The sequence below is a fragment of the Carcharodon carcharias genome, chromosome 6 (assembly GCF_017639515.1).
Source record: "Carcharodon carcharias isolate sCarCar2 chromosome 6, sCarCar2.pri, whole genome shotgun sequence".
In the NCBI taxonomy this organism is placed as follows: domain Eukaryota; kingdom Metazoa; phylum Chordata; class Chondrichthyes; order Lamniformes; family Lamnidae; genus Carcharodon; species Carcharodon carcharias.
The window spans coordinates 187,336,192-187,356,604 of NC_054472.1; the positions used below are offsets into that span (position 1 = coordinate 187,336,192).

General features: G+C 42.4%; 1 protein-coding gene across 1 annotated transcript in view; it reads right to left on the reverse strand.

The window, feature by feature from the left end:
* LOC121278865 (transcription initiation factor TFIID subunit 4-like) overlaps positions 1–20,413 on the reverse strand; it is a 164,133-nt gene that overhangs the window by 137,616 nt on the left and 6,104 nt on the right. The window contains exons 2-4 of the mRNA XM_041189322.1: positions 14,626–14,774; positions 14,407–14,523; positions 12,222–12,335 (exon numbers count right to left, since the gene is read on the reverse strand). Of these exons, the coding sequence (XP_041045256.1) occupies positions 12,222–12,335; positions 14,407–14,523; positions 14,626–14,774 (380 nt within the window). The remainder of the gene's footprint in view (positions 1–12,221; positions 12,336–14,406; positions 14,524–14,625; positions 14,775–20,413) is intronic.

The window sequence follows — 20,413 nt, forward strand, 5'->3', positions numbered from 1 at the left end:
GAGCTGGACTTGAACTTGCAACATTCTTGATTCAGAAACAAGAATGCTAACCACTGGCACAATCAGATGAAATGCAACATGCACAAGCATGACATCTTCCGCAAAGGAACTAAGTGGACACACTGTGAATGGTGTCAAAATGGGACACTGAAGTTGAAAGAGATCTGGGGGCACAGTTTAGACAGCTATGCCAAAACATCTAAATTCACTTGCCTCCCCTGTGGCAGAATATTCACTCAGCCAACTTTACATCGGTCGTGGCTCAACTGATCGTACTCTTGTCTGAGTCAGAAGGCTGTTGGTTCAAGGCCCACTCCAGGTGATGAGCATAAAAATCAAGGCTGATATCTCATGTTAGCACTGAGGGAGCACTGCACTGCTGGAGGTGTTGTCTTTCAGATAAAATGTTGTAACCGAGGCCTGGCCTTAGTGCCCTCTCAAACAGATGCAATAGAGTCCGTGGCACTATTCCGAAGAGGAGCGGTAAAGTTCTCCTTGGTCACCTGGTCAATATTTATTTAAATATCATTTATGGGATGAGGGCTTCGTTGGCTAGGCCAGCATTTATTATCCATCCCTCAGTGCCCTTGAAAAGGCAATGAGCTACATTCTTGAACCGCTGCAGTCCATGTGGTGTAGGTACATCCACAGTGCTGTTAGGAAGGGAGTTCCAGGATTTTGACCCAGCGACAGTGAAGGAACGGCGATATATTTCCTTTTCAGGATGGTGAGTGACTTGGAGAGGGACTTCCAGGTGGTGGTGTTCCCATCTATCTGCTGCCTTTGTCCTTCTAGATGGTAGTGGTCGTGGGTTTTGAAGGAGCCTTGGTGAGTTTCTGCAGTAAATCTTGTAGATGGTACACACTGCTGTTACTGTGTGTCGGTGGTGGAGGGAGTGAATGTTTGTGGATGTAGTGCCAATCAAGCAGGATTGCTTTGTCCTGGATGGTCTCAAGCTTAATGAGTGTTGTGGGAGTTGCACTCATCCAGGCAAGTGGGGAGTATTCCATCACACTCCTGACTTGTGCCTTGTAGATGGTGGACAGGCTTTGGGGAGTCGGGAAGTGAGATACTCAATGCAGGATTCCTAGCCTCTGACCTGCTCTTGTAGCCACAGTATGTATAGAGCTAAGGTAATTCAGTTTTTGGTCAATGGCAAGGGATTCAGTGGTGGTAATGCCATTGAATATCAAGGGGCAATGGTTAAATTCTCTCTTGTTGGAAATGGCCATTGCCTGGCACTTGTGTGGCATGAATGTTACTTATCCCTCAATCATCATCACAAAAAACAGGTTATCAGGTCATTATCACACAGCTGTTTCTGGAGGTTTGCTACGTGTAAACATTACAACAGTGACTGTTTGTCCACAAAAAGGAAGACAAACCCAACACAGCCAATTACCACTCCATCAGTTTACTCTTGATCATCAGCAAACTGACGGAAGGGGTCGTCAACAGCGCTATCAAGCAGCACTTATTCAGGAAAACCCACTTAATGATGCTCAGTTTGGGTTCTGCCAGGGCCACAACTCCTGACCTTATTACAGCCTAGGTCCAAATCTGAATTCCAGAGGTGAGGTGAGTGTGGCTGCTCTTGGTATCAAGGCAGCATTTGACAGAATGTGGCATCTAAACTCCTGTTTTGCTGGGGCTTCAACGGGAAGCGGGGGGGGGGAATGGGGGCTCTCCATTGGTTGGAGTCATACCTAACACAAAGAAAGATGGTTGTGGTTGTTGGAGGTCTGTCATCTTAGCTCCAGGACATCGCTGCAGAAGCTCCTCATGGTAGTGTCTCGGCCCAACCATCTTCAGCTGCTTCCTTCCATCATAAAATCAGAAGTGAGGATGTTCAATGATAATTGTACAACGTTCAGCACCATTTGCGACTCCTCAAATGCTGAAGCTGTTCATATGCAGCAAGAGTTGGACAACATTCAGGACTGGGCTGATAAGCGGCAAGTAACATTCACGCCACACAAATGCCAGGCAATGGACATCTCCAACAAGATAATCTAACCATCTCATCCTGACATTCAATGGTATTATCACTGCTGAATCCCCCACTATCAACATCCTGGCAGGTTACCACTAAACAGCAGGTCAGAGGCTGAGGATTCTGCAGAGAGTAACTCACTTCCTGACTCCTCAAATCTGTCCACCATCTACAAGGCATAAGTCAGGAGTGTGATGGAATACTCTCCACTTGCCTGGATCAGTGCAGATCCAACAACACTGAAGCTCAACACCATCCAAGAAAAGCAGTCCACTTGCTTGGCACCCCATCATCACCTTCAACATTCACTCCCTCCACTGTCAAGGAATGGTCATATTTTTCTTAATATTACTGTGGGATACTTTAAAGCAGGCGAGTGTGTGTGTGTGTGTGTGTGTGTGTGTGTGTGTGTGTGTCAGTGTGAGACAGTGTGTGCGTCAGTGTGAGAGTGAGGCGCTAATTTAGTTAAACTATGGTTAGACTAAGGGCTATATTAGCAAAAGAAGTGAAGTGTAAAACAGGCATTTAAAATGGAGATGAGTAAGATGATGATATCTCAGCAGAGACAGTGAGAATGAAATCTGCATTTTTAGATACCTGGAGGAGTATTTGATTTTCAAAAGGGGCATGAAAAATATTCACAACTGACAAGATAAGGCAAAGTGATTATGTTGACTTTTCCCAAAAGTGCTGGCCGTAATGATAAGATGAAAGATTCTATATTCTGGGAAAAGTAGCTTCTAAAGGCAAGCTAAAACAATGGGATTTACAGATCAAAAAAGGGAGAAATATATTTAAAGAAGGATGGAAGGCTATGTGAGGTGTGGCCACCTGAGATCTTGAAAGACGACTGTGTGAAAGACTTGAAAAGCCTCTAGCCACGCTGAAGAAGTTTGCTATTCCAGTAACCAAAATTGTGTTAAAAGCTTTTGGAAATCCATTGCCAAGGGGGTGCTTGTGGTAATATTGCTAGATGACTTTATAAATTTGGAATCTATTTGGACTGTTGCCTTAAAGGGGGTGTAGAGTTGGGAGTTTGGTTAAGTAAAAATTTTGTGAACTGTAATTTTGTGTTTGTTTTTTCCTTTTGTTAATAAGTGTTTTAACTTAATCTTTAAAATCGCTAATGGTGGCAGTGGACTCATTACTTCTGGCTTCAGTGCACAAGCCTTCTCGTAATAAATACAAATTCTAAAATCGTTGTAATCGCGTGGCCAAATTTCCCTCATGGTTTTGGTCAGCCAGGTAAATACCACCTGCCATATCGCCACAAAATTGGGGGCTCTTTGCTGGATTTTTAATTCTTTGATTGGTTTGGAGTTGTTAAGTTTTAAGGCTACAATTATAAGAACATTGAACTCAAGAGTTAGTGTTGAGAGATTTTAAAAGTGGTTTCGACTGAAAATATGGTTTTATCCATAGCTAAGACTTTTCTGGGAGTAGATGATGTAAACCTGATTGATTTACAAAAAGTAACTAAGGCACAGTTAACAGAATTGGCAGACAGGTTGCAGTTGGGCTTAACCACAGGGGCCAAGAAAGCGGACATAGTTGAAATAATAGCACAGCATTTGAAATTGGAAGGGATACCTGAAACTAGTGAGTCACAGCTGGAGGTAGTGAGACTTCAGCTGCAAATGAAAAAAAAATTTGAATTAGAGGCAAAAGAAAAGGAAAAGGAATTGCAATTTAGAAGGCTAGAGGTAAAGGAAAAGGAAAGAGAGCATTTCAAAGAGAGATAGAAATGAGAAAACTTGACCTCCAGAGGGAGAAGTTAGCAATAGAGGAAAAGGGAAAAGGAAGGGAATATCAGCTTAAAAGGCTGAGGATGGGTCTGATGTGGAAACAGCCACCTCTAACCTAAAGCCAAGTGGGGAAATGTTTAAATATGTGCACAATCTTCGGAAGTTTGAGGAAAGGGATATAGGGGCATTCTTTATTTCGTTTGAGGAGATAGCTGAGCGAATGGAATGGCCGCAAGAAACCTGGGCATTGCTTTCACAGTCTAGGTTGGTAGGTAGAGCTCCAGGTATATGCATCGCTGTCAGAGGGAGTATCAGTGGATTATGAAGCAGTAAAAAGGCTACTTTGGGTGCATACGAGTTGGTTCCTGAGGCGCACAGGCAGAAATTTTGGAATGTAAGGAAACAGCCTGGTCAGACATATATTGAGTTTGAGAGAGTAAAGCACAGTAATTTTGACCAGTGGATACAGGCATTAAAAGGTAGAGCAACTTATGCAGCTCTTCAAGAAGTAATTCTTTTGAAAGAATTTAAAGGTTCAATTCCTTCAGCGGTGAGAACTCATGTGGAACTATGGACTAGGTGCAGGTCAATGGGACTAACGGAATAATATTTCAGCACAGACTAGAAGGGCCGAAGGTTCTGTTTTCTGTGCTGTAGTGTTCAATGGAAGGACAAAAGGGTTAAAACAGCTAGGCAAGCAGCAGAGACAGCTGATGATTATGAGCTAGGCCATGGGTCAAAACCTTTTTTCCGTCACCTTTTTAAATCCGAGGGTAGAAAGAGGGAAGGTGAAAGGAAGGCAGTTAGTCAGGGAAGTGGAGCAGTCGAAAGTTTTCAGGAAGTTTCTCCTCAGACCAGAAAGGAAGGTGCTGAGGGAAGAAGTGACACTCAAAGACTTCAATGTTTTCACTGTAATGTGAGGCACATGAAGTCAATGTGTTGGGAGGTTACAGGGAAAACTTAATGCAGAAGTTGGAACGCAGAAATGGCAGTACTGTGTGCTCTGAGATCCAGGAGCAAAAAAACCAGTGGTTTGTGTACAGGTGAAGCAGGAAGACTCAGTGGTAGGTAAAGAATTGGGAATGTGTTCACAATTTACCCAAGGGGGATCTGAAGGGCAGGTTACGGAAATGTTTAAAGATTTTGTGTGTGGAGGGAAAGTCTTTCCATGTGTACACGGTGGGACAGGCAAAGATATTAAAATTTTTAAGGGAAATAGGGGCCAGTCAGTCCTTAATGTTATAAGATAGTGCTATTTGTTGTCCAGGGGAGTATTGCAGGAAAGAATTGCAGGAAAGAGCGGTAATACATGGAATTCATGGAGATACTAAACCACTGTGGAAGGTAAATTTTAAAAGTAAATTGAAAACAGGTGAGGTGATGATTGGGAGTAGTGGAAAAATTGCTCATTGCAGTGGTTCAATTTATCTTGGGAAATGATATAGCTGGGTCACAGATACTGGTGATGTCTACTGTAGCTGAGCAACCTGTGGAGATGCATTCAACAGGGGTGTTACAGAAAGAACATCCTGAATTGTTTCCAGGTTGTGTAGTAACAAGGTCACAAACTCACTGGTTGAAACAGGAGGAACAGGAATCCAAAAGGCAGGGGAAGGATGCTGACATCCAGTTAGCTGGATCTGTCCTTGAAAATAGTGTGCAGGAAGAGAAGGTTGAAAAGAATGAGGCAGAAATGTTTAGCTCAGTGAAATTGGTAGAGTTACAACAAAAGGATCCACAAATAAATAAGTTATATCAGAAAAGCTCGTTCAGAAACAGAGGCAGAATGGATTCCAGAATGTTATTACCTTAAAAGTAATGTGTTAATGAGCAAATGGAGGCTGCCTCTTTTTCCAGCAGGTGAGAAATGGGCAGTAACACATCAAATAATTATACCATCTGGATACAGAAAAGAAATATTGAGAGCAGCTTTTGAAATTCCAATAGCTAGACATTTAGGAATTAGAAAAACTCAGGCAAAACTACAAAAACATTTTTATTAGCCTGGAGTAGTGGTGCTACTGAGCCACTCTTGGTGGTGGGCATCGAAGTCTCCCATCCAGAATACATTCTGTGCCCTTGGAATCTTCAGTACTCTCTCCAAGTGATATTCAACATGGAGGAGCACTGATTCATCAGCTGAGGGAGGGTGGTATGTGATAATCAGCAGGAGGTTTCCTTACCCATTTTTGACCTGATGCCATGAGATTTCATGGGGTCTGGAGTCCTCTGGCGTATTACATCAAGAACACTCATAATTGTGAACACTTCTATTAAATCTTCCTGTAGCCTTCTAGAATTCACCTCTTTTGTCCAAGTTTGGACCAAGGCAGTAATGAGGTCAGGAGCTGTGGCCCAAAATGAGCATCAGCGAGCAGGTTTTTGCGATGTAAGTGCCACTTGATAGCATTGTCAGCAACACCTTGCATCACTTTGCTGATGATTCAAAGTAGACTGATAGGGTGGTAATTAGAAGGATTGGATTTGTCTATTGTTTGTGTACAGGATATAAATGGACAATTATCTACATTGTCCTGTAGCTGCTAGTGTTGTAGCTGTACTGGAACATTTTGGCTAAGGGTGTGGCTAATTCTGGAGCACGCGTCTTCAGTACTATAGCTGTGAAGTTGTCTGGGCCGCTAGCCTTTGCTGTATCCAGTGCCTTCAACTGTTTCGTAATAGCACAAGGAGTGAATCAAATTGTCTGAAGGCTGGCGTTCCTGGTGTCCTGGTTAATATTTATTCCTCAATCAGTGTCACCAAAACAGGTTATCTAGTCATTGTTGTTTGTGGGAGCTTGCTGTAAGCAAATTGGCTGCTGTGTTTCTGACATTACAACAGTGACTTCACTAAAGTACTTTACTGGCTGTAAATCACTTTGGGACATCCTGAGGTCATGAAAAGTGCTGGGTATATTTTTAACTTGAGTGTTGCAATAATGGATTTGTTCTACTCTGACATCACAATGTAAAGCATCTTTTGAAGTTGTTGATGTAACTGAACAGAGGATGGTTGACAGGAAAAGTTGTAAGTTGCATGATGTTGTTTTCCAAGTTATTAAACAGCTATGATGCCATCAATTGAGGCAAGTTTTATTTCTGGACTTGTGCGCTGCAAGTGTGCAATGCCACAAAATGTAGTTTCAAATAATTTCCAGAATTGGTTTACTGGCTGCCGGATTGGTAATAGTGGTGATAAGTTATCAGACGATAGAGCCATCATCCAAAGTTATCCAAACTTAAGTTGTAATGTATAGTTTTAGAACTATGTGGAATACTTTCCATACCTCAAATATCTAAATATTTGCTTGTTATGCATGGGGGCTTTATAAATAGAGGTTGCTCAGTAAGATAAGAGCCCATGGTGTTAGAGGCAAGGTACTAGCATGGATAGAAGATTGGCTGTCCGGCAGAAGACAGAGAGTGGGGATAAAGGGGGTCCTTCTCAGGATGGTGGCTGTTGACTAGTGGAGTTCCACAGGGGTCAGTGTTGGGACCACAACTTTTCACTTTATACATTAATGATCTAGATGAAGGAACTGAGGGCATCCTGGCTAAGTTTGCAGATGATACAAAGATACGTGGAGGGACAGGTAGTATTGAGGAGGCGGGGAGGGTGCAGAAGGATTCGGAAAGGTTAGGAGAACGGACAAAGAAGTGGCAGATGGAATGGAACATGGGGAAGTGTGAGGTCATGCACTCTGGTAGGAAGAATAGAGGCATAGACTATTTTCTAAATGGGGAGAGAACTCAGAAATCTGGAGTGCAAAGGGACTTGGGAGTCCTAGTCCAGGATTCTCTTAAGGTTAACTTGCAGGTTGAGTCGGTAGTTAGGAAGGCAAATGCAATGTTGGCATTTATTTTGAGAGGACTAGAATATAAAAGCAGGGATGTGCTGCTGAGGCTTTATAAGGCTCTGGTCAGACCACATTTAGAATATTGTGAGCAATTTTGGGCCCTGTATCTCAGGAAGGATGCTCTGGCCCTGGAGAGGGTCCAGAGGAAGTTCACGAGAATGAGTCCAGGAATGAAAGGCTTAACATATGAGGAATGTTTGAGGGCTCTGGGTCTATACTCAATGGAGTTTAGAAGGATGAGGGGGGATCGGATTGAAACTTACAGAATACTGAAAGGCCTGGAAAGAGTGGACGTGGGGAAGATGTTTCAATTAGGAGAGACTAGGACTCGAGGGCACAGCCTCAGAGTAAAGGGAAGACCTTTTAGAACAAAAATGAGGAGAAACTTCTTTAGCCAGAGAGTGGTGAATCTATGGAATTCATTGCCACAGAAGGCTGTGGTGGCCCAGTTTTTGAGTGTATTTAAAACTGAGATAGAAAGGTTCTTGATTGGTAAGGGGATCAAAGGTTACAGGGAGAAGGCAGGAGAATGGGTTTGAGAAACTTATCAGCCATGATTGAATGGCGGAGCAAACTTGATGGGCCGAATGGCCTAATTTCTGCTCCTATGTCTTATGGTTATGGACTGCATAAAGATACAGTCAAATTCTGTAGATCATGTCACACATGTCAGATGACAGGAAAACCTCAAGCAGTGATTAAACCTGTACCTTTAATTCCGTTTCAAGCATTTGAGGAACCTTTTACCAGCCTGACTGATTGTGTAGGGCCCCTTCCAAAGACCAAGAGGAAATCAGTACTTGCTGACAATCATGGATGTGTCTACTAGGTTTTTGGAAGTGATATCTTCACAAAATATTATAGCAGAGAATTGTAGATGAGTTGACCAAGTTTTTTTATATATGTTTACATAAGATACAGGTTACCAAAATAAATACAGCCAGATCAGGGTTCGAATTTCATGCCACAGCTGTTATAGGAAGTAATGAACGGCCTGGGAATAAAACAGTAAGTCATCAGCTTATCACCCTGAATCACAAGGTGCTTTAGAGAGGTAGCATTTCAAAATTTTCAAAACTATGATGAGGGCTTATAGTCAATAATACCCACAGGACTGGGTTCGGATGATTCCATTCTTGTGATTTGCTATTAGGGATACCCCTAATGAATCGACAGGGTTTAGTCCGTTTGAATTAGTCAATGGTCATGAAGTAAGGGGACCACTGAACTTGATTCAGGAGAAGCTAGTGGGTCAGAGTTCAGGAATTACTCTCCTGGATTGTGTGTCAAAATTTCGAGAAAGATTGAACATGGCATGAGAGTGAGCTAAGGAATGTTTAAAGATATCAAAGCTGGTGATGAAGTCAAAGACAGATATGAGGGCAAAAGCTTGTAGTTTTGTTGCTGGGGAAAAGATGTTAGTTTTGTTACCAGTGGCAGGTGAACCATTAAAGGCAAGATTTAGTGGGCCTTACAGGACTAAAAAGAGACTGAGTGAAGTAAATTTAATAAACACCCCAGATAAAAGAAAGAAGCAGAGGGTGTGTCATGTAAATATGCTTCAAAAGTAATTGGACAGGGAAGATAACCAAAAGTAGGTATTAGTGGTGATAGATAAAGAGAAAGGTAGAAATGAAGGATTCTGAAATTGATTTTCCTCTAATCAAGTTGGACAATGAGGAGGTACTTAAAAATTTAAATGTAATATTGGAGTTACCTTCTAGGCAAGTGTCAAAATGATTTGGAAAAGCTATTGCAATCACACAAAGCTATTTGTGGGAATAAGCTGGGGAAAACACATTTAGCTACACAAGACGTGGATGTGGGAGATTCACTTTCAATAAGACAATATCCGCAGAGATTAAATCCAGTAAAGTTAGTTTATGTAGAAAAAAATTGAATTCATGCTTCAGAAATGACATCATGCAGTCTAGCTGCAGTAACTGGAGTTCACCTATTGTGAAGGTGCCGAAACCAGATGGAACACTAAGATGGTGTGTGGATTATCAAAAAGCGAAAGCAGTAACAAAAGCGGATTCATATCCTATTCCACGGCTGGAAGGTTGTATTGAGAAAGCAGGACAGGCAGAGTTTATCACAAAGACTGACTTGCTGCGAGGATATTGGTAAGTACCCTTATCGGAAAGAGCAAAAGAGATATTGGCTTTGGTAACACCAGGTGGACTGTGTCAGTTTAAAGTTATGCCATTTGGTAACAAAAATGCACCAGTGACATTTCAAAGGCTAAGAAAGTAATTGCAGGATTGAGCAATTGCGCTGTTTATATTGATGACTTGGTAGTTTTCAGTCAAACACGGGAGGTACATTTACATCATATGAAAGAACTGTTTGATTACTGCAAGAAGCTAATTTGGTGGTTAACTTGGTGAAGAATGTTTTTGCAAAAGTGCAAGGTACATATCTAGGCCATACCATTGGACATGGTCAGGTGGCTCCAAGAGATAAGAAAGTAAAAGCCATCATGTATTTCCCAGTGCCTACAACAAAACTGGAAATTTTGAGATTTCTGGGCATGAGTGAGTTTTACCAGATATTTGTACCAAATTTTGGCAGCGCGGTTGCTCCATTTAATTAAAAAAGAGCAAGAAATTTCAATGGGCACAGGAGTGTCAGAATGCATTTGACAGTTTAAAAGCTGTGTTGACTACTACACCAGTTTTGGCAGTACCTAATTATGCCAAGCAGTTCAAATTGGCAATTGATGCAAGTGATTTGGGTATTGGCGCTGTGTTGTTACAAGATGATATTTTTCACAGAAGCTGACTGTACATCAGAAAAGATAGCCAACCATTGAGAGAGACTCTAGATCTGGTGTTAGCATTGCAAAGCTTATGTTGCAAGCAATTCTTCAGAAATAATTATTTATGCAGACCACAATCCTTAAAAATTTCTGGACAAATTGAGACCGAAGTGCAAGACTGTTCAGATGGAGTTTATTGCTGCAACAGTTTAATTTACAGATTATACTTGTGGCTGGACAAGAAAATTTAATTGCAGATGCGCAGTCAAGAGTTTAAGACTCAAAGGAAATTGGGCAACTGAAACATTGACATGAAATTGAAAATACCTCTTGTGCAATAGTTTTGTGTATATAACCAATATAAGATGGGCTGAGACAATAAAGCTTTTTTAAAATTACGACAGTTCATTTTTCCATTAAGAATGGAGGTGCAAAGGAACTATCATATTTTTCTTAATGTTACTGTGGGATACTTTAAAGGAGGCGTATACACACACAGTTGTGTGTTTGGGGCTAATTTAATTAAACTGAAGACGATTAGACTGTAAGGTTTAAATTAAATTATCACAAGAAGTTAGGCGTTAAATGGGTATTTGAAATGGAGGATGAGATTTCAGCAGAGACAGTGTGAATGATACATGGAGAAGTTTTAGATACGTGGAGAAGTGTTTGGTTTTCAAAAGGGGCATGGACATGAAAATGTTTACAACTGGCAAGATAAATGAGACAAAGTGATGGCATTGATTCTTCCTCAAAAGTGCTGACCATAAAGATAGCATGAAAGGTTTCTGTATTCTGGGAAAAGTAACTTCTAAGGCCAAGCTAAAACAATGGGATTTACAGATCAAAAAGGGAGAATATATTTAAAGAAGGCTGTGAGGGATGTGGCCATGCAAGACCTTGAAAGATGACTGTGAAACAGGCTCAGAAAAAGTCTCTAGCCACAAGAATTTTTCTTTTCCTGTAACCAAAGTCGCATTAAAAGCATTTGGAAGTCCATTGTTCAATGGGTGCTTGTGGTCATATAGCTGGGTAACGTTATAAATTTGGAATCTATTTGGACTGTTGCTGGGTAGCTAGGAATTTGGTTAAGTAGAAATTTTGGGAACTGTTATAATTGTGTAACTGTAATCTTGTGTGCTCGTTTAAGTTTTTTTCTTCTTTTGTTAATAAATGTTTTAATTTAATCTTTAAAATCTCCAATGGTGGTAGTGGACTCATTACTTCTGACTTCAGTGCACCAGCCTTCTCGTAATAAATACAAATTGCAAAATCGTTGTGATAGCTTGGCCAAGCTTTCCTTGTGGATTTGGTCAGCTGGGCAAATATCACTTGCCATATCATAACACCACCACCAATGCACAGTGGCAGCAGTGTGTACCATCTACAAGATGCACTGCAGCAACTCACCAAGGCTCCTTCGACAGCGCCTTCCACACAGACAGCCTCTACCATCTAGAGGGTTTAGGGCAGCAGGTGCATGGGAACACCACTACCTGCAAGTTCCCCTCCAAGCCACATGCCATCCTGACTTGCAAATATATCGCTGTTCCTTCACTGCCGCTGGATCAAAATCCTGGAACTCCCTCCCTAACAGCACCCTGGGTGTGCCTACACCACATGGACTGCAACTGTTCAAGAAGGCAGCTCACCACCACCTTCTCAAGGGGCAATTAGAGATGGACAATAATTGTTGGCCTACCCAGCAACACCCACACCTGTGAATGAATAAAAATACTTCAAAACCGCATAATTGGCTGTAAAACAGTGATATCTGATGATGAAAAATGCTATACAAATGCAAATCTTTATTTTTTAGTCACAAAAAGACTGCCTTCAATTTCCATTCCCTTCGATAACTCTTACCGGCGATGCACTGGCCTGCACAACTGGCACAGTGGCTGAACGGTCTGCTGGTGCCGATGCTTGCTTTTGGGTGACTGTTGATATGGCCTTTGGTGCAATTGCTCCACCCGCCGTCTGTGGCTTAATGATATTAAAAGTAGCAATTAAAAGCTGGCGCACATACCATGCTGTGCATTTAATTGTTAGAAATAAATTTCATCATGCATTAAGAAACAAGATAACGTTCATCACAAAAAGCAGGATAATTATTAGCAGACACATGAGAACACCACCACCTGCAGGTTCCCCTCTAAGTTACACACCCCATCCTGATTTGGAACTATATCTCTGCTCCTTCGCTGTCGCTGGGCCAAAATCCTGGAACTTGAACTTACTTTCCAGTGGCACTGTGGGCATACCTACACTTGCTCATTTAGAATCATAGACTAGTACAGCACAGAAGGCGGCCGTTCAGCCCAACAGGTCTGCACCGACTCTTTTGAAGAGCAATCCAATTGGTCCCATTGCCCTGCTCCTTCCCCAAATCTCTGCAATCTTTTCTCTCTCAAATATTCATCTAATTCTCTTTTTGAAATTTACAATTGAATTTATTTCCACCACCCTACCAGACAGAGTACTCCAAATCCTAACCACCTGTTGGATAATTTATGTCGATTCAATTTCACTTCGGTATACAACGGGAAATTCATAAGGAAATTAAATTTAGGTAACACTGCTTGTTTGTCAAAACAAATGACACAATAAATAAATAATAACAATCAAACAAAATTACCTTATCACAGCAATCTAATGCAAATTAAATGCGTATTAAAAACTACTCAAATGCATTAGAATAATCAGTCGGAGTGTCCCATCCCGAATATATAGCTTTGCCCATATCAACCTCCTGTTAAAATTTCTTATGTAGAGAAGGGTACAAACGGATTCAAGAACTGATTTGTCCTGCATCTGAGGGATTGTAGCCTTTTCCCCTGAATGCAACACCACATGGGCAGAGGCTCAAGAAGGTGACTCTCAACCACCTCCTTGTAGGAGTGGACAGCAAATGCTGGGCTGGGCAGGGCAGCAACACACACACCCCATGAACGCACATGTATGTTGGACTACATGTATTAGACTTAAGTAGGTCTGGAGATGCACAAAGTACTTCTATAAAAAAAATTACAAAGCAATAATTTGGAACCAGTAGTAAAAACAGAGAGAGGGCAATGCTTTTTCATCAGAACTGAAAAAGGTTAATGAAACATTAACTCTGTTTCTTTCTCCATGGGTGCTGCCTGGCCTCCTGAGTTTTTCCAGGACATTTTGTGTTTTATTATTATATGCTGCCACAATTTGATTTGAACCATGGTGGCAACAAATGGGCTAAAACAAAGAAAAAAAAATCAGAATTTGACACATTACTGCAATTTTTTATAAAAATAGATCGTCTTCAAAATGGTGAGACTGAGAAATGTTGGTATTCAGAGGGGCCTGGTTGTCCATGTACGTGATCACAGGAAGTTAACATGCAGGGACAGAAAGCAATTAGGAAATCAAATGGTATTATAAAAGGGATCAGAATATGAATGTGAAGAAGTCTTACTTCAATTACAAAGGGCCTTGGTAAGACCACACTTGGAGTATTGTGCACAATTTTGGTCTCTTGCCTAAGGAAGAATTATACCTGCCCAAGAGATAATGAAATGAAGATTCACTAGACCAATTCCTGGGGTAAAAGGGTTATCCTGAGGAAAGATCAAGTAGACTAGGACTATATTCACTGGAGTTAAGAAGAATGAGGGGCGATCTCATTGAAACATGAAATTCTTTCAGGGGCTTGACAGGGTGGATGCTGGGTGAATGTTTCCTCTGGCTTGGAAATTTAGCATACAGGATCATAGTCTCAAATAAGGGGTCAGTCATTTTGTGCTCAGATAAGGAGAAATTTCTTCACTCGGGAATGTGAATCTTAGAAATTCGCTACCCCAGAGAGCCTGTGGATCCTCAGTTAAGTATATTAAAATCACAGACTAATAGGCTTTCGAGGCAACTGCGATATGGAAATTGTGCAGGAAGGTGGAGTTGGGATATATCAGCCATGATTGCACCGAATGGCAGAGCAGACTTGAAGGGAAGTAGGGTCTACTCCTAATCTTATTTCTTAAAAGCTTTATAGCAATCCTTTTTTTAAAAAAGTTCTCACCTGTACGACTGTGATGCGTGGTGATGCAGCACTTGTCTGGCCTCCAGCTTGTATTTGATTTACCTGCTGGACAGCAGGTGGCCTCACTTGATTGGGAGTTCTCTGGGCCCCAGCTGCCTAGTATCAACAATCACCCCCAAAGAGAAAGAAAAATCAGCCAAATTTTAAAACAGTCGACAACGATTTAAGATGGATCACAGGAATTGTCAATACGCTTACCTGTACGGTGGAAATTCGGACCAAAGATGCGCCACTAGGTGCTGCAGACGAGGTGTTCCCAGCTCCTTGAGCCCAGGCTTTGGCCTGAGCAATGGCTTTCTGTGGAACTAGCACTAGCTGTCCACTGTCACTTCGAGCAAGCACCATGCCTGTAGGGCAACACAGACAAGTTACAGAACGCCACAAGTAAAATGGAACTGAATCGGACTGTTGAAAACTCATCTCTTTTCAAACCATTCCTCGACAATGGGCAGCTGCAACATCCTTGTACTATTAGATCACCCTGGACAGGACATGAGCTCAGCTGTCTGTAGGTGCAAACTTTTACATCACCCTGTCCCAAAACTTGCAACGCTCCATAAACGTAAATAATGACCGTCATGGTTAGCTTATGATCGGCACAGTATCTGACAGCATCAGATTCTCATTTTCAGTTCTTATTATGCTGACTATTGTAATGAGAAAAACTTATTTACAGAGCACCTGGCACAACGCCCCAAAATGCTTTCCCACCACTGAAGTGTGTTTTTCCTGTAAGTCTAGTCACTGTTGTAATATAGGAAAAGCTGCACCCAATTTATGCACAGCAAGCTCCCACAAACAACAATGTGATAAAACAATCAAATATTCTATTTTAGTGATGTTGATTGAATGATAATCATTGGCCAGCACACTGGGGATAACCCCTGCTCTTCTTTGAAATAGTGCAACGGGATAGGATACTTTAGCTCCATCTCAGTGGGCAGCGGAGACCTCCGATTAGCGTCTCTGCTGAAAAACAGCGCTCTCAACAGTGTAGCACACCCTCCATATTGCACTGCAACCATAAACCTAGATTTCTGTGGTCAAGTTTGTGGAGTGGGGCTTAAATCCACAACCTTCCGATTCCAAGGTAAGAATTTTACCCACCAGGTCACAGCTGACACTGAGAAATTCACATCAACATGTGCAGCAAGTCAATGACGGAGCTGACTCAGCTTTCCTTCAGTAGCTCTTTCAAGCGGGCACCTTTCATACAAGTCTAAATAACAGCAGCCAGTATATTAGGAATAGTGGTGGGGGGGGGGAAATCAGAATCCACTCCTGTTCTCAATGGCAATAACCAAACTCTTCACAGGTCACAAGATCTAATCAGAAACAGAATCAGTACTCCTTTTTAATGAGAAACAGAATCAGTACCCCTTTTTAATGAGGTCAGCTGGTTAAGTTTGGACCAGGGATCAAACTCAAAACTCTGATTTACGCAGCTCAATTTTACAGTGAGCACTGCATGCAAAACGTCAGCAAGTGCATTAGTTTGTACTTTAGAACAATTTTGTCAATAAATGTCAAAATGCGGGGATTTCAGGACAGAAGGGAGACTTTGGCCCAATATTCTGATTTAAATCAGAGACTTCGGATGAATCCAATTCTCTTAACAGAATAGTTACTGAGGAAAAGTTACAGGTTAAAACCACTTCAAAATCCTGGATAACTATAGTAGTGCCACTCCTCACAACCCACAGCCCTATACTCCCCACAACTCCGACCACCGCCCCCCCCCCCCCAATCCTACCCACCTACCTTCTCCCGGCTTCTCAAAGTGACTGGGACCTTTAAATGTACCTGGTTTATGATAGTTAGTGCTGTAAAAAGGAGGCTTGGCTTCACTTCCCCCAATGCTGCTGGCCTGTACAAAAGAGTCCCAGGCCTGACTTAGAAGGTCAGGGGAGAAATGTGCAGCTCCTGATTAAGTAAACTGGAGCAGGGTGGCAATCAGGCTGTGATTGCCAGTCTTCAGAGGCCCTTTATTACTACCTTTCCCTGTCAGTTTCCAACGGCAAAAACACTTTTCAAATTTATTAGCAATCGCCGTGTGTGTTCCTGGCCAGTATTTATCGCTCAATTAGCAATAAGTAGGAGGCGATGGCCTAGTGGTATTGTCGTTGGGCTATTAATCCAGAGACTTGGGTAATGCTCTGGGGACCTGGGTTCGAATCCTGCCACAACAGATGTTGGGTTTTGAATTCAATAAAAATATGGAATTGAAAATGAAACCATTGTTGTAAAAACCCATCTGGTTCAATAATGTCCTTTAGGGAAGGAAATCTGTTGTCCTTGCCTGGCCTACACCCAACTCCAGACCCACAACTATGTGGTTGACTCCTAACTGCCCTCTGAATAAGGACATTTAGGGATGGGCAATAAATGCTGGCCTAGCCAGCGACTCCCACATCCCATGAGTTAGTTTTTTTTTAAATCATTGAAATAGGTGGTCCGGTCATTATCACATTGCTGTTCATGGGAGCTTGCTGTGTGCAAATTGGTTGCTGTGCCTTCTACAACAGTAACTACACTTCAAAAAGCACTTTGTAACACCTCCCATTAAAAGGTATCCCACATTGGCATTTATGGCATCTCCATCCCATTAATGAACACCAACATCATGTAGAAAATACCAAATCATGTACGTTTCCAATGCAGTAATCTATTTTAATGACAGGATGCCTGTCTAGCTTTGTTCTGCTCTAGAGAAAAAGATAGGAAGGCAGTCTGACTCCCATCAGAATGTGAAGGGCAAGCTACACAATGACTTGGTTTGCTGTAATTACGACCAGTATGGTACAAACAAAATACTATCAGCTACTTTCTCGTGGACATATAGAGTGTTTCTAACAGCTGTCAATCACAGGACCATGTATACACTCAAAGCTCATCATACTCCCATTTCACAACAACTGTGAACTGCAGCTAAGAGGGGTAAGACTATTTCCCCAAAGCCTGTCCACCACTTACAAGGCACAAGTCAGGAGTGTGGCCGAATACTCCCCACTTGCCTGGATGAGTGCAGCTCCAACAACACTCTAAGCTTGACAACATCCGGACAAAGCAGGCTGCTTGATCGTTTGTGGAAAGGGTGCCATTCACGCCTTCCACCACTGATGCACAGTAGCAGCAGTGTGTGTACCATCTACAAGATGCACTGCAGGGACTCACTAAGGCTCCTTAAGCAGCAACTTCCAAACCCACGACCACTACTACCTAGAAGGACAAGTGCAGCAAATAGATGGGAACACCACCATCTGGAAGTTCCCCACCAAGTCACTCACCATCCTAACTTGGAAATATATCGCCGTTCCTACACTGTTGCTAGGTCAAAACCCTGGAACTCCCTTCCTAACAGCACTGTGGGTGTACCTACACCACATGGACTGCAGCAGTTCAAGGAGGCAGCTCACAACCACCTTCACAAGGGCAACGAGGGATGGGCAACAAAATGCTGGCCTAACCAGTGACACCCACGTGGCACTACTTCAAAGAGCAGGGCTGTTATCCCCAAAGTCTCTCTTTCTGTTGTATGGTGTGTAAATGGACTTGAGTCTTTATATGGTAACAGATAGGAGATTATTAGAGAAGATTAAAGATATTAATTGAGGAGCGGGGAGCAGGAGGAAGAGAATAAGAGATTGATCAGAAGTGAGAAAATAGAATAACAGGCAGTTTTGAAGTGACTAGTGGTGTCCACAGGGTCAATTCTGGTGTCACTACCACTCCCACTCACCATTTAGACTATTTTCCAAATGGGAAGAGAATTCAGAAATCTGGAGTGCAAAGGGACTTGGGAGTCCTAGTCCAGGATTCTCTTAAGGTTAACTTGCAGGTTGAGTCGGTAGTTAGGAAGGCAAATGCAATGCTGGCATTTATTTTGAGAGGACTAGAATATAAAAGCAGGGATGTGCTGCTGAGGCTTTATAAGGCTCTGGTCAGACCACATTTAGAATATTGTGAGCAATTTTGGGCCCCGTATTTCAGGAAGGATGTTCTGGCCCTGGAGAGGGTCCAGAGGAGGTTCACGAGAATGATCCCAGGAATGAAAGGCTTAACATATGAGGACCGTTTGAGGACTCTGGGTCTATACACAATGGAGTCTAAAAGGATGAGGGGGGATCTGATTGAAACTTACAGAATACTGAAAGGCCTGGATAGAGTGGACATGGGGAAGATGTTTCCATTAGTAGGAGAGACTAGGATCCGAGGGCACAGCCTCAGAGTACAGGGAAGACCTTTTAGAACAGAGATGAGGAGAAACTTCTTTAGCCAGAGAGTGGTGAATCTATGCCACAGAAGGCTGTGGAGGCCAGGTCATTGGGTGTATTTAAGACCGAAAAAGATAGGTTTTTGATTGGTAAGGGGATCAAAGGTTACGGGGAGAAGGCAGGAGAATGGGGTTGAGAAACTTAGCAGCCATGATTGAATGGCAGAGCAGACTCGATGGGCTGAATGGCATAATTGCTGCTCCTATGTCTTTAGGTCTTCAATGTCCTGGCATATAATTAACAAGCAATATCGCAAAAACAGTTTATCCAGCTGTCGTCGCGTTGTTGATTATGGGAGCTTGCTATGCTCAAATGGGCAGCCACGTTTCCTATGTTACAACAGCAACTATGCTTCAAAAGGATTTGATTGGCTGAGACATCTGGTGATCGTGAAAGGCGCTATATAAATCTAAGTCTCTCTTTCTGTTGTATGGTGTGTAAATGGACTCGAGTCTTTATACGGTAACAGCTAGGAGATTATTAGAGAAGATTAAAGATTTTAATTGAGGAGCGGGGAGCAGGAGGAAGCGAATAAGAGATTGATCAGAAGTGAGAAAATAGAATAACAGGCAGTTTTGAAGTGACTAGTAGTGTCCACAGGGTCAATTCTGGTGTCAATCCCACTCACCATTTTCCCCAATGATTTCAATATGCGCCCAAGGGGTAGCTGTGTTAAATTTTGCAGATGATTCCAAAATATGGGAGGTATAAATAATTCCTTGGAGGACCAAACAAAACTGTGGAAGATGTCCACAAGATAGGGCATTGGGCTAAAAAGTGGAATTCAATGTCTGCATGAGACGATACATTTTCGTCAATGAAACAGCAGCATTAAATATACCCTGATTTTTTTTTTTCCCTTTTACAGGGTGTGGGCCTCGCTAACCAGACCAGCATTTGTTGCCCATCCCTAATTACCCAACACCACCTCTTGAACCGCAGCAGTCCATGTGGTATATGTACACACACAGGTCTGTTAGGAAGGGAGAGTACAAGCAGGCTTAATGCTGTGCAAAAGCAGTACAACTAGGGGTGCGGATGGGGGTGGGGGTGCAGGTTTCACTGTGCAAGTAGTAAATGGAATTGAAGTTCTTTTACCGTAAGAATTACAAAACATAAAATCCCAGAGGTAGTGGTCAACCTATCAAAAGCCTTAATAAGGTCTCATTTAGAGCAGTGTGTGAAATATTGGGTACCGCACTGTAGCCAGGATAGAGCACAGCACAGACTCACCATTATGTAGTTTGGTACACTGGTACAAGACAATGAAAATATGAAAAGTTGGCACTTTTCCTATTGGAACACAGATGACAGGGTGATAATAGTTTTTTTTTAATTCGTCCATGGAATGAGGGCCTCACTGGCTAGGCCAGCATTTATTGCCCATCTCTAATTGCCCTTGAGAAGGCGGTGGTGAGCCGCCGTCTTGAACCACTGCAGTCCATGTGGTGTAGGTACACTCACAGTGCTGTTAGGGAGGGAGTTCCAGGATTTTGACCCAGCGACAGTGAAGGAACGGCGATATATTTCCAAATCAGGATGGTGAGTGACTTGACGGGGAACTTCCAAGTGGCGGTGTTCCCATGAGTCTACTGCCCTCGTCCTTCTAGATGGTAGCAGTCATGGATTTGAAAGGTGCTGCCTAAGGAGCCTTGGTGAATTCCTGCAGTGCATCTTGTAGATGGTACGCACTGCTGCTACTGTGCACCAGT